The sequence below is a fragment of the Zootoca vivipara genome, chromosome 2, assembly GCF_963506605.1.
Source record: "Zootoca vivipara chromosome 2, rZooViv1.1, whole genome shotgun sequence".
NCBI classification, from domain to species: Eukaryota; Metazoa; Chordata; class Lepidosauria; order Squamata; family Lacertidae; genus Zootoca; species Zootoca vivipara.
Genome location: NC_083277.1, coordinates 120,669,556 through 120,683,309, shown reverse-complemented (window position 1 = coordinate 120,683,309; position 13,754 = coordinate 120,669,556). Strand labels below are relative to the sequence as shown.

The 13,754-nt window shown below is 45.7% G+C and overlaps 2 protein-coding genes across 5 annotated transcripts in view; one reads left to right on the top strand and one right to left on the bottom strand.

Moving 5' to 3' along the window:
• Positions 1-4,768, top strand: part of LOC118078697 (solute carrier family 26 member 10) — a 36,533-nt gene extending 31,765 nt beyond the window's left edge. For both annotated transcript variants that reach the window (XM_035102681.2, XM_035102670.2), the window contains exon 18: positions 4,629-4,768. In XM_035102681.2, the coding sequence (XP_034958572.1) occupies positions 4,629-4,667 (39 nt within the window). In that variant the 3' untranslated portion in view covers positions 4,668-4,768. The remainder of the gene's footprint in view (positions 1-4,628) is intronic.
• B4GALNT1 (beta-1,4-N-acetyl-galactosaminyltransferase 1) overlaps positions 3,701-13,754 on the bottom strand; it is a 53,220-nt gene continuing 43,166 nt past the window's right edge. For 2 of the 3 annotated variants that reach the window (XM_035102698.2, XM_035102692.2), the window contains exons 6-11: positions 11,792-11,972; positions 11,280-11,387; positions 10,389-10,576; positions 9,432-9,572; positions 8,327-8,564; positions 3,701-8,034 (exon numbers count right to left, since the gene is read on the bottom strand). In XM_035102698.2, the coding sequence (XP_034958589.1) occupies positions 7,820-8,034; positions 8,327-8,564; positions 9,432-9,572; positions 10,389-10,576; positions 11,280-11,387; positions 11,792-11,972 (1,071 nt within the window). In that variant the 3' untranslated portion in view covers positions 3,701-7,819. The remainder of the gene's footprint in view (positions 8,035-8,326; positions 8,565-9,431; positions 9,573-10,388; positions 10,577-11,279; positions 11,388-11,791; positions 11,973-13,754) is intronic. The other variant, XM_060272156.1, reaches the window with a different exon arrangement.

The window sequence follows — 13,754 nt, the reverse complement described above, 5'->3', positions numbered from 1 at the left end:
CCTTCTGTAACAGAAGCCAGCGTGGCTATCTAAAGAACTTTTAACTGAGTTAAGATTTAAAAGGGATGTGTACAAAAAATGGAAAAGGGGGGAAATCACCAGAGAGGAATTCAAACAAACAGCCAGCACGTGTAGAGACAAAGTCAGAAAAGCTAAAGCACAGAATGAACTCAGGCTTGCTAGAGAGGTTAAAAGCAACAAAAAGGGCTTTTATGGGTATATCCGTAGCAAAAGGAAGAACAATGAAACAGTGGGGTCACTTAGAGGAGAAGATGGTGAAATGCGAACAGGGGACAGAGAAAAGGCAGAACTCCTCAATGCCTTCTTTGCCTCAGTCTTCTCCAAAAAAAGAAAAGAATTGGGAGCAGATGATTCAGCAGGGGAAACACAGCCCAGAATAAGTAAGGAGGTAGTACAAGAATACTTGGCTGGTTTAGATGTATTCAAGTCTCCAGGGCCAGATGAACTACATCCAAGAGTATTAAAAGAACTGGCAGAGGTGATTTCAGAACCACTGGCAATAATATTTGAAAATTCCTGGAGAACAGGCGAAGTTCCAGCAGACTGGAGGAGGGCAAATGTTGTCCTTATTTTCAAAAAGGGGGAAAGAGAGGACCCAAACAATTACCGCCCAGTCAGCCTGACATCAATACCAGGAAAGATTCTAGAGCAGATCATTAAGCAAACGGTTTGTGAGCACCTAGAAAATTACAAAATTACAAGCCTGTTAGATGAAGGGAACGCTGTGGATGTAGCCTATCTTGATTTCAGCAAGGCCTTTGACAAGGTGCCCCATGATATTCTTGTAAAGAAGCTGGTAAAATGCGGGCTAGACAATGCTACCATTCAGTGGATTTTTAACTGGCTGACTGACCGAACCCAAAGGGTGCTCATCAATGGCTCCTCCTCATCCTGGAGAGTAGAGACTAGTGGGGTGCCACAGGGTTCTGTCTTGGGTCCAGTCTTATTCAACATCTTTATCAATGACTTGGATGATGGGCTTGAGGGCATCCTGAGCAAGTTTGTAGATGACATCAAATTGGGAGGGGTGGCTAATACCCCAGAGGACAGGATCACACTTCAAAATGACCTTAACAGATTAGACAACTGGGCCAAAGCAAACAAGATGAATTTTAACAAGGAGAAATGTAAAGTACTACACTTGGGCAAAATAAAAAATAAAAAATGAAAGGCACAAATACAGGATGGGAGACACTTGGCTTGAGAGCAGTACATGTGAAAAGGATCTAGGAGTCTTGGTAGACCACAAACTTGATATGAGTCAACAGTGTGATGCAGCAGCTAAAAAAGCCAATGCAATTCTGGGCTGCATCAATAGTATAGCATCTAGATCAAGGGAAGTAATAGTACCACTGTATTCTGCTCTGGTCAGACCTCACCTGGAGTACTGTGTCCAGTTCTGGGCACCACAGTTCAAGGATACTGACAAGCTGGAACATGTCCAGAAGAGGGCAACCAAAATGGTCAAAGGCCTGGAAACGATGCCTTATGAGGAACGGCTTAGGGAGCTGGGTATGTTTAGCCTGGAGAAGAGAAGGTTAAGGGGTGATATGATGGCCATGTTCAAATATATAAAAGGATGTCATATAGAGGAGGAAGAAAGGTTGTTTTCTGCTGCTCCAGAGAAGCGGACACGGAGCAATGGATTCAAACTACAAGAAAGAAGATTCCACCTCAACATTAGGAAGAACTTCCTGACAGTAAGAGCTGTTCGGCAGTGGAATTTGCTACCAAGGAGTGTGGTGGAGTCTCCTTCTTTGGAGGTCTTTAAGCAGAGGCTTGACAGCCATCTGTCAGGAATGCTTTGATGGTGTTTCCTGCTTGGCAGGGGGTTGGACTGGATGGCCCTTGTGGTCTCTTCCAACTCTATGATTCTATGAGCAGCCAAGAGGGGGTCCTCCAGCTGTTGCTGGACTACATAATTCCTGACAGTGGGACATTCTGTGTTTTTTTTAAAAATAATTTTTATTGGTTTTGCATATAAACAGAACAAAAAGAAAATTAGACACATAAACATAAAATAACATATTTTCCTCCTTCTTCCAACCCACCCCCCCTGAGATCCCTCCTGCCACCAGGTATCCCCATGGACAGTGCGCAGTCGAAGGTGGGGCATCCTCATAGCTGGGCTTGTCCCCACCCCCCTCATCCCCCCCAAAAAAACCCTGCCACCGAGGGATCCTAGGGAAACAAGAAGAGAGCGGGTGTCCCCCCAACTATTTATCTTAACTTTATCAAAGCTCACCCAAAAAGAATAATAACAACAACAACAACAACAACAACAACAACAACAACAACAACAACACAGGAATAAGAAAAAAAAAGAGCAACTGCAAAAACAAAGAAAAAAAGAAAACAAAAAGAAAAAGAAAAAAATAAAGAGGAACAATTAATAATTGTTCCTTTCTTTCCTTTAAAATCATTGTATTATTATGGGCTTCCCCTACCTCCCCCCTTTTCTGATTTTCATTTTTAACTCCTCTTTAGCAGTTTTCTTCTCATATTCCCCCTTCTATTTTCCACACTCTCCAATCTTACTTCAATAGTATCCTTATTTCTGATAGATTTATATTCTAACAACTTTTCCCATTCCCTCCCTCCCCTCCCCCCCAGCACTCCCTCTGCCACCGAGAGTCCCAGAGGAAAGAAAGAGAGAGGGAATGGTTCTTTTTCCAATTGGGACTTCCCTCCCCCCCCCGCCCTCCCCGCCCCAGGAGCCCCCCCTGCCACCAGGAGCTCCCCAGAGGTCCAGAACCCCCAACCGTCCCTTCCATCATTCATCTTACCAAATTCGCTTTTTTGATACTTCTAAATGAATTCTAAATCTTATTTCTAGCTTATCAATTTTCCTTTTTTTTCCATGCCTCAATTTTTTCCCCAAAAACTCCCATAAATTTTTAAAACCTTTTTACATTCCCAATTCCAGATCTTATCTTTATCCTCAATTCTTCCCTCTCTATACCCTGATCCCGGCCCTCCCCTTCCAGTCCAGCAAGTACCAAAGTCCATGATCCAGTTTTCAGTCCTTTTTTTATCCATCCTATTAAACAACAAATGTACCTCCTTCATCCCACACCCTTCCTGACAAATTTTTCAATCCAGTCTTCTCTATTCTCCCCCCCCTCCATAAATCATTTCTTCTTTGCATGATGCTTTTCTTGTGGGTTTTCTGTCTCTTCAAAAATTCTTGCTTTTTCCCCTCCTGAGGAGGGTTAATTCCACTCTCAGCTAAGTCTTTATTCATTGGCAAGTCCTGTATTTCATCCTCATTTACTTCAACTGTGTTGTGTATCAGTTCGTCTGTCTGTTTATCCTCATGCATCATTTCTTGAAGTGTTTCATTTTTCTGTAAATCTTGATTTATTCCTTCCAATTGTTGTTGAGTCTTACACATATTAATTCTCATTTCCCACAAGAGTCTCAAAACTTTCTCCTGGAAGCCAGGTGTGTAATCTTCTGTTGACATTTTTCTAGCTTTCCAAGGGCAGAGCAAAACTTGGGAAACAGGAAATGGTTACAAGTTGCAGTTCATCCACATAGCCCAAACTGGATGCAATATATTCTCAAATATCAAACCAAAAGTTTTAAAGTATCAATTCCTTCCTTTCGCTCCCCCCATTATATTCCACTCGCTGTTCTGTTCAGGGTGCCAAATTTCAGGGCACAGAGGGGGTCTCTTCTTCAATTAAATAAGTTTGCAGGGATTCTTAATGTCTAAAACAATTCTCCCCCCCTAACCCTGCCTCAGGAGGAGAGTCTTTAGTCAGTCCTCGGAGATATTCAAGGAATAAAGCTTTTAGTCCCCGGCACTGGGATTCCTCCTTAAGCTGCTTCCTCTTTAAATCAGTAGGGGGGAGATCGGCTTCCGTTTTTTAAATCTCACCCCCATTCCAAATCTCAAATCCAATTTTAAGTCTTTAAGTCCTTTTTACTCACGGTCTTTCAATTTCTTGACTTCTTTGGGAAAATCCAGTGCTCCCCGCCTCCGGCACGGAGCTTCTCCCTGCAAGGGTAGCGATGGCGCACCAAAATGGCCCCGCGACTACAACCCTTCTCACTCCGGAGCTCTTATTAGAGCTTACCGGAGAGTTGGGGAGTCGGGATTGGGGCGCTGCTTGGCGATTTCCGCCCCCAGAACGCACGATCTGGGGTTCTTTGGGGTGCAGCGGCGCTCCTGCTGCTTCCCCCTCCCTTGCAGAGACGGGTCGCCTCGGAACGCGAGCCAGACGGCGCTGGCGCTGAACCGGAAGCCGACAGTGGGACATTCTGGTAGGGGATGATAGAAGCTGTAGTCCACATCAGGACAGCACATTGGCTATCCCCGTTCTATACAGGAATAGCAAGGGAGCTGGTGGTCTTTTCCCCCTTCCTAAAGAGCATACACTTAGAAGTGTTTGGGTGCCTTCCGATTCCAGTCTCTTCCAATCCATGAGTTACAGGAGGGATAAGAACAGCCTTTGGCACTTGACATACATTATCCCAATCCTTCCTGCAGCCATCATGCAAATATATTGCAGAGAGACTAGTGAGGGAGGAGGCCTGGGAGAGTCCTGTTACACAGTATACAGCTTCATGCAGAATTCTATTTTTCTTCTTCCCCTGCTCAGGAAAGTATGGAGCTGAAGGACCCAACCATCTGGGTATAACTGCCTCTGTATCAAATCAATCCATGCGTACCAGGACAAGGACTAGATGAGATCACAGAAATGCTAGAGGCAGCTGGCTGCCTCGGAAACCAACAAGGCCCTGTCTGCTATAACGGAGGGCTGTCCTATCAGGAATGGACAGAGAGAGAGAAGAGAAAGGAGGCAGCAGGACAAGACAGAAGCTCCTTCTCTTACCAAGACCTCTTTGGCCAGTTGTGGTCTGTATTCAGCTACCACCACACTAAAGGAAGGTTTGATTTGCACTCAATCCTATTCAATCTTCATCTCTTCTGGGCCTTTGTCAAAAAGTTTCGATACACCAACAACCAGAGATATTTTTTGTTGTTGAAAAAACCAACACCAAAAAAACCTTTATTCCCTTCCCCAAATTGTTTCCTTTATACAGAAAAAAAAACCGTTTGAAGGAATCACAGGTAAACTCATTGCCAACAGGAAAGGGACAGTAAGCTCGTAAGATGAAAGGAGCAGGCTCAAAACAGCAGGTGGCATCCAGCTATGTTTTACTCAAGAATGCACCCATGGAAATTAATGGTCTTAACTTCATCATGTTCTTTAACTTCAGTGAGTCTGCTCTGAGTAAAAGTTAGTGGACTTCTACTAAATGTGAGTGAAAGGGCTGTGCAGCCTGGAATGAGAGGTCTCATAATACCTGGATGCAAACAGGACAGAAGGAGGGGGAGGTTGGAAGATATTATTTCATGCAAAGGCTAACACACACACTCTGCCACCTCCGCCATACACTGAAGAACTTGCTTGTCAAATCTATAGCTAGGCACCCTAAAGACTGATAAACTAACTGCCTTTCCCTCCTCATGTGGTTGGGTAGTAAGGCAACACTGCAGGGGTGTTGGGAGAAAGTCAGAAATGGGGATGGTGTTCGCCTCCTGGGCAGCTTGCCTCACTGAGCGAGTGTTTCTACTTTTAGTTTTAATTCTCCTTCACATCAGAATAGTTGATTCTTCTGGCTAGTATCAGGATCTGAATTCATACCATGTGTCCCAAACTAAGCATTTGCTTGTTTAGGCTGAATTAGGAACAGGCTGTAAGCTTTCCAGTAATATTTCCAAATCAGTATGTCAACATTTTGAAAATAACTCTTGCTGTATTTGAGAGTGTTGTGGGGTGGGGGAATGTGTAGGGGTTGAATCACTCCCCCATTTAATAAATAAATAAATAAATAAAGTGGCATGGCAGCAAGAGAGAGAACCCATCTTATTTATATATCAACATGTATGCTAAAACTAAGAGGCTTCACCTGCCCTACTTTACATAGGGAGAGCAGTGAAAGATTCAATACCTTACCTTTTAGCATTCTACTGAATGGATAAACAGAGATGAGAGACTTGCTTTTGAGTCAACAATTGTACTGTAAGTACAATGTCCAACGGGGCTTGCCGGTACTTCAGTTTTGAATGGGACTTCAGCAGCCTCTGTTACAGCCAACTGACCAATCTAGCAAGTGCCTTTATAAAGACCCAGTTTTATACCAATCTTTTTGAAACTGTGATCTAGCAACTCAGACATAATGCATCATCCTGGAACAAGAAGCAACCCTATAAAAAGCCAGAGAGTTAGGCTGGAGGGGGTAGGTAGGTGGAAGGAAAAAACTAAGCATCAATTCTTTTACCTACTGAGGCCATTGCTTATCTGATGGTTGTGGCAGCAAAGCACAAGAACACTCTCAGGAAAGCAACATGTTCCCCCTTTTGAAGAAGAGCCATTTGCTCTGGGTCTATTGACATGATCAGAGGGAACCTTAGGGTCATGGATTGAGGGGTGCGTGTGTTTGGAGGAAGGGGGTGCTATGGTAGTACAACAAATGCATTTGAACTTCACAGCTAAAGGGCAGTGATGCTCAGTACTGCTCCAACCACATTGACTCTTGCAATTTCCACATCTGTCCCCTCTGCATCACTCTCCCTGCTGCAGAAGTGCTTCAGTGCCTAGAGCTGATTGGCTAGTGTTATGCTTGCCTTTCTGTCTCAAGACCTCTGCAGTCAGTTGCAGATGAGCACTTCTTAGCCAGGCTGCCAGGAAGGAGTGCACATCCTATGGGGGATGGGGTGGGAGAAGTGTGTCATATAACAGAGTGGTCTTAATGGCGGCTGCTGCTTACTTGCTGTAGGACCAATCCCATGCATTGGAACTAAATATGCAGGAGAAACTAAACCCAGCCCTGCTTCATAAGCATTTCACACCCCCAAAAACAAACAGCAGCTATAGGAAGAACAGTAACACTGGTTACGCAATTGGGACCAAGAAGGCAAAAGGAAGCAGGGTTCGGGGGTATGGGGGGAAAGACTTGTCAAATGGATTTTGTTTGAAATAAAAACATTGCAGTCTGTTGTACACAAGTCTGCCTTCTTCAGCATATAAAAATCCTGCCACATTAGAAAACCAGCTCCCAGCTCCCACCCCACTGTCTATGAACACAGGCCACTTCTTGTCTGGAGTTTTGAGTGTGCTGTTTTATGGCCCCTGCTGCCCTCCTTTTCTGTTGCTTTGCAGCAATTGATACCTCAACGCTTCCCCCTGATGGTTGCTTTCCATCACTGTAGTCTTTGGCACTTCAAAATGTCCCAGGATGGCACCAGCATGAGGGAAAGGAATTTGGAAGAAGGGAGCACAGGTGTAAAGACTTGGCACAAAAAGTTGTGGCACTGGATAAAGTATTGTGTCTGTGTGTGGAGAGATGCAGGGGGAAGCCCAGAAAAAATTGTGGTTGCTTCCAACTAGGAAAGAAAGAAAGTTAACTCAAGTATCACACCATATCCAAGATTCTCCAGTTCAGAGACATAACAGGGTGAAACAAACACAGGAACAGGTCACATTCTCCTGACCACCAAGGCTCAGAATCAAGCAATAGCACAGTCTCTCCATCCTGCTAGAAAAGACATTTTTTCTTTCTTTTTTAAAAAAGTGGTCATGGCTGCCAATTTCCCAAACTGCTCTTTAAGCCTGAGGCTGCTGAGGCCACCCTGAGTTCTTGGGGTTTGGCTAGTTGACAGACAAGGCCATTTGCCTCGGGCTCTGGCCAATTGCCAGAGCAGGCTGCCTGAGATTGGTAAACCCAATTGCCTGAGGACAAAGCCAGTTGTCAGGGGTGAAGCTAAATTCATTAGCACCAGAGACTAGTTGCCTGTCATGCATTTGAAACGGTTCTTGAAGTAAAAGAAGCTCTGTTTGGTGGTCAGGCTGTTGTCACTTGAGTTGGGATAGCGGAATTTGGCATACTGCTTCTCACTGTCTGTCTTTAGCCATGGCAGCCTAATCTTTGAGGCGTGGTCCACCACAACGTTGGAGCAGGAACCGACATGCAGAATACCCAGGCCATCAATGAAGAATTCTGGAGAGAGAGAGAGAGGAGGAGGAGGAGGATTAGCACGGTCTTCTGGATTTTAGCCAGGAAGCCCTCATGCAGCCAAAAAGCCATCTTAGTCCAGATATGGTCACTGGTCCTAAATTATGCTCCAAGCACCCACCTCACTCACAAGGGGTCTCAAGCACATCACTAGACTTGTACACTGCATACACTCCCCCCCCCGCCACCTTGTACAAAAGTGCCACCCCTAGAGTTAAGCCAATGCTTCTTGCCTACACATGCTAAGCACCACTTGGACTGTGCAAGCATGACTCACCGAGGTGGGCAACACGACTGAGGCGAGGGTCAAAGCCAACCTGCAGAACCTTCTCGGTGCGTGCCAGGAAGAAGTTGATCACACCATCAGTAACCACGCAGTCAGGAAAGCCTTCAATGACATGATGGTAACCCTGGCGGATGTGCAGACAATCTCCATCTTCACTGCCAGCTTGCACGCTGATCTGCTGGCGGTATGTGGTGGTGTAGCTGGTGATCTCTCGCACTGCTCCACCCACCTGCCAGGCGCAAGAGAGGACATTTGGGATGGATGCAGAGATGGAACAGAGTTTGGGCCAGACATACAAGGAACAGTCTCTATTGGCACAGGTGTGTGGATTTACTTGAGAACTGGCCTTGAGGGTCTCAGACCAAATGCTGTCTCCAAAAGCAGCCAGCCAGCCTGCTTCCCAGAGGTGCAAAAATGGCAACCAAAATTATCAAGGAGTAGAGCAGTTCCCCCATAGTCCCCCTCAAGACCATAGAAGCAATTATGCGGGACCAGACCAAATGCCCATGCAGTCCAGCATCCTCTTCTCAACCAGATGCTATGGAAAGTCCACAAGCAAGACATGAGCACAACAGCAGTATTCAGAGGCGTACACACAAATGATTTAAAACACCTGAAAATATGTAAAAACAATTCTTATACAGATGCCGACTGGGAAACATCTATACTTAAAAGGCTTGTTGGAACTCAGCCTAATTTAGACTAGGTTCCTTCTTTACTGGCTCTCCCTACAAGCCTGATTTGGACTTCAGAATGTGACATGTCCCCAGCCCTGCCCCTGTCCCCACAGATCCCTTCAACTGTCATGGCAGTCAGGGGGCCCCATTGCAAGCATCTTTCTCCAATTCTAGAAGCTGCATTTTGCTGCCATCTTGTATAATAGGTATTAGAAGGCTTGGCTGGAGAGATGTCAGCCCGTCTCTTCAGACCAAGGATGGAGAACCTGTGGCCTTTCAGATGCTTCTAGACACCCACTCTCATTATCCTGCTGGCACAGCTGATAAGGAACAACAATTGGAGGGCCACCTATTTGTCATCCATGCTTCAGATGAAAGAAATGGGGAACAGGAAAAGCAACTACAGGAAAAGCACTCACCAGGTCCAGGGTAGTTTTCTCAAGGACATCGACCAGCTTCTCCACTTTGGTGCGATGTGTGAAGATGAAATCATCATCCACCCACAGAACATATTTTGTGGTCACTTGGGAAATGGCAAGGTTTCTGCCAGCAAACCAGCCCTAGAAAAGGAGGGAAAGTTCTGCAAGCACCATTCACAACACTGCTAATGTCATCCCCTTTGCCCAAAAGTGAAACATAGCCATCTTGCTTTGCCGTGAAGCATCTTATCATTTAATATCACGGGCTCAATCACTGGGCACCATACTTCTCCTTGGGCTCCATGAACCCAAGTGTTGCTTCTCCCTTCCTAGACCCCTGGCTAGTAATTAGTTTTTCATTCTACATTGGCAACTAGGGGGTCAGGTGGTTCCCTACAGAGTCCCAAGTGAGACTTTTGGGTCTCCAGTGGCTGATCCGCATACTGTTCTCTACCAACTGTAGCACTTTCTCCGGCCTGGGGTTACCTCAACATTGTGGCCTTATTCAGCCACTACTCCACTCCAGTCACCATGTACCATGAATACAAGACTGCATTCTTGTATTCCATATTCTAGTAATTCACATTGCTACCCCAATGTTGTAATCATTAACGTGGACTAGGCTCACATACAAGAACACATTTAAACTCCACTCTTTACTCATCCTGATTGTTAGTGTAGATACAGTTAATGTGTGATGAGGAGTTAACTGAACTGGTGAGAGGATTCCCACTCATCCCCCATCATGAATTTTGGAACGCAGAAAAGTGAAATTCCCCAACGGAAAGTGACAGTGGAGTTATCCCTTCTTAGTAGGTGTCAATTAGCCCCATTCCACCCCCATCTCTACTTCAGGAGCCTGACCCCAGAGCCAGTTGCCCTCAGATACCACATCCCAATGAAACCCAGCAGAGATTAGGAAATGTGCCTGAGGCTTCCCACAGCTAGTCTCCACACCTTTCCAAAGGGCATAAAGTACTGTTCAATGTGGGGTCCCTGCACATGTTCAGGGGTCTCACTGTCATCAGCAATGATGATGGTCACAGTGGGGTAAAACTTGCGGATGCTGCTGATCAGTGTTCGCAGCTTGTCATAGCGCAAAAAGGTCTTCGTTGCTATGGTGACCAGGGCACTGATGTCGTATTCTGTAGAGGAAAGACAACACAGGAGAGGTTGGGAAGTTTCTGCTGAGGGATGGCTCAGAGGGAGTGGCTTGAGAAGCCTTGGGCAGAAATGGATACCCCTCACGGTTTCCAATGTTGGGATTAAAAGAACTACACTCCCAGCAGCTATCTGCTCATTTAGAGGTTGGTTTCCAAGGAAGAAGGCACCAAAAAGACAGAAAGAAATGAAACAGTGAGGGCACCAGGTGAACCACTCAGGATAGAGAATTCCACAAGAAGGGCACCACAGCTGAACAAGCAGCCTGGTATCTAACTCTGTTGCAGTGGGTTCTTGGGCTACTAGAAAGGAAGAGATATCTTGAAAAGACATGCTCCTAAACACAAGGCTTACTATGAACCGGGATTACTATAAGCTAGTTACATGACTCCTGAGCATGGTTATTATCATATAGCACACAAATGGGGGGGCACTCAGGGGGCAGTGGTGGCATCCAGCCCTGTGCAGGGCTTCATCTGAGCTCAAGGCCTGGAACAATTTGAGACCAAAAAAGACGAGAGAATCTCTAAGGATGTGATGAGGTCAAAGAGTGGGGTGGGGAAAGGAAAGACTCTTTTACAGTACTTCTGATCATCCAAGTCTGAAGTTGGACACAGCAGGTGGGCTCAAAGGCCAGGCCTTCCCTTGGAACATTTGTGTGCTAGAGACCTCATGTGTAGTACTCACTGCCACTTGCTCCTCCATTGGAGGGTCCTGGATTGTAGAGCTTGGGCGTAGGCGCATGGCGGATGCGGATGATGAACGATGCATGGTGCTCATTGGTAGAAAACTGCACTGGAAAACAGAGGAAGGAGCAGAACACCAGTCTAGAGCTGTTAGCACTTGAAAACAAAGATACACCACTGTACGTGTTTCTGGCCTGGGAGCTCTGGTGCAGTAAGGAAATTTTAGGTAAAGGGACCCCTGACCATTAGGTCCAGTCGTGACCGACTGGGGTTATGGCGCTCATCTCGCGTTACTGGCTGAGGGAGCCGGCGTCCTGTCAAAAATAGGCCTACCACAAAGCCTTTGTTCATATCCCCACAATGGTTTCCATTTTGTTCATTTTTTCCTCATTTATGCTGCCTTGTGACAAGATTTCCTTGCTTCTGTGCTGTGTCATCCTGTGCCTTTGCCCCTCTTCTTTGCAATGACACCCCAATGCTTTGAGATGCAATGAATGCCCCTTCTGTACCCACCTGTATCTGCTGTGTTGGGGTGGAAGAGTGTGTTGGTGTAGGTGACAAACTGCATTTGCCGATTGAGGTTGTCCAGTTGGGATCCCGACATGATGAGTTGCATGCCCCCCTCCCCTTCCACTTTGACCCCTTCCACTTCTGCAGCCACATCAAAAGTGCCCATCGTAGCTGTCAAGTTGACCTGTCAAAGGAAAAAAAGTTAGCAGGGTCAAGAATAAAGGGAGCCAGCTTGTGACTTTCCAACAGGGACGGGAAACCTATGGCCCTCTATCTTGCTTAGACTACAATTTCCAGTACTCCTGGCCATCGGCCAAGCTGGCTGGGGCTGATGGAGTCTAGGGTTGCCATATGCCTGGGATTTCCTGGACACATCTGGTTTTTTGGGGGGCCAGCAACCCCATCTGGGCGGATTTTTGCATTTTGGATTAAATGTCTGGGTTTTGGGGGGGTGTTGTTTTTTATTTTTATGTTTTATTTTATTATAATTTTTGTGAAGCACATGCTCAGAAGGCACTGTGCCCAGGAACAGAAGGCAGGCATCGGGTGGCTGGGGGTCACGCTAGGCCTGGTGTTGTTCCTGGCCGCACTAGGCCTCGCGCTGGTCCTGGTAGTTGCCTGGCCTTGTGTGACCTTCCCGGGGCCGCTCAGCCTCCCACCGTGAGCAGGAGGCCAAAGACAGCAAAGAGAGGGGAGGGAAGAAAGAAAGGGAAGCAGCAGGCAGGAGAGGAAGGGGTTGGCGGCAGGGAGGGGGCAAGCAAGGGAGATGCAGAATGGTGAGGGGTGGCCCAGTGGTGGTGGGGTGTCTGGGTTTCTGATCCCTGGAATATGGCAACCCTAATGGAGTCTCCAAACATGAGGGTCACAGGTTCCCCACCTCAGCTTTAGGATCTCTCTGGTAAAATGGTGTGCTGGGAACAGAATGGAAAACTTTATAGGATGTTCCAATCAAAATCTGACTAGACCGGTTTATGCAGCAGATTTTCTGCAGAGTACAAATTTGGTTATAGTAATGACATGCAAATAAGTTATAGGTACACAGAACAATTCTAGCTAATTTGCATGAACCTGCTGAAAGGTTTGCTTTCTTCTAATCAAGATAAGCATTGTTCTCTCGGTGGTCACACGCAGCTGATGCTGTGACACATGAAGTTTGCTCAATCCCACATCCTTTGCTACTTTCTGTTGATTGCGAAAATGTTTCTGTTCTGGCAAGCTTTTTTCAAGCTGGGTAGATGGAATTTAATATGGTGAATCCTGATTAGTCCCTTTATTTTAAAATTTGTGTTTTATTTATTTTTAGTTACAAATGAATATTCTATTTATTATTTATTTCAGTATTTATGAACCACTCTACATTCAGAGAATGCCAAAGCAGTGTGCCAAAGTAACATACATATTGAAAATACAGATCATAAAACAGTATTAAAACATAAAAACCAACAGGAATTAAAAACTGCAGGGAAAAAATACTCATTTGGGAAGGGTTGAGGAGGGGAATTAAAGTTATCAGCAAATGTCAAAAACATAACGGTGGTGGGACTTTCTTTGCTGCTACAGGAAGAGAATTCCAGAGCATTGGAAATATCATGGATTGCAGTACTTTGACTGATGCCTGACTCTCTGAGTAATGTGATTGCAAGAAAAGGGTAGAGCATAAATCCTTGAATAAAGAAATGAGTGCTTGCATTTCTTCAGAACTTAGAATTGTGCAACAAGAAATGGTGCCAGGAGGAGACAGCTGGAAAGGGAGGGACAAACAGAAGGCAAGAGGGCTGGGAAACACAGGAAGAGCTCATCCACACTTGCCTTTTGCCCTGCTCTTTCCAGGCCCAGGCTGTGCTTAAAAGCTCAGTGTCTGAGCGTTTTTTAATTATTTTGTTGTTTACCCCAAAACTTTCCCCACAAAACCCACTCTTTAGCACTCATTTGGAGCAAACATCAGTTCAGATTTCCCGCAGATTGA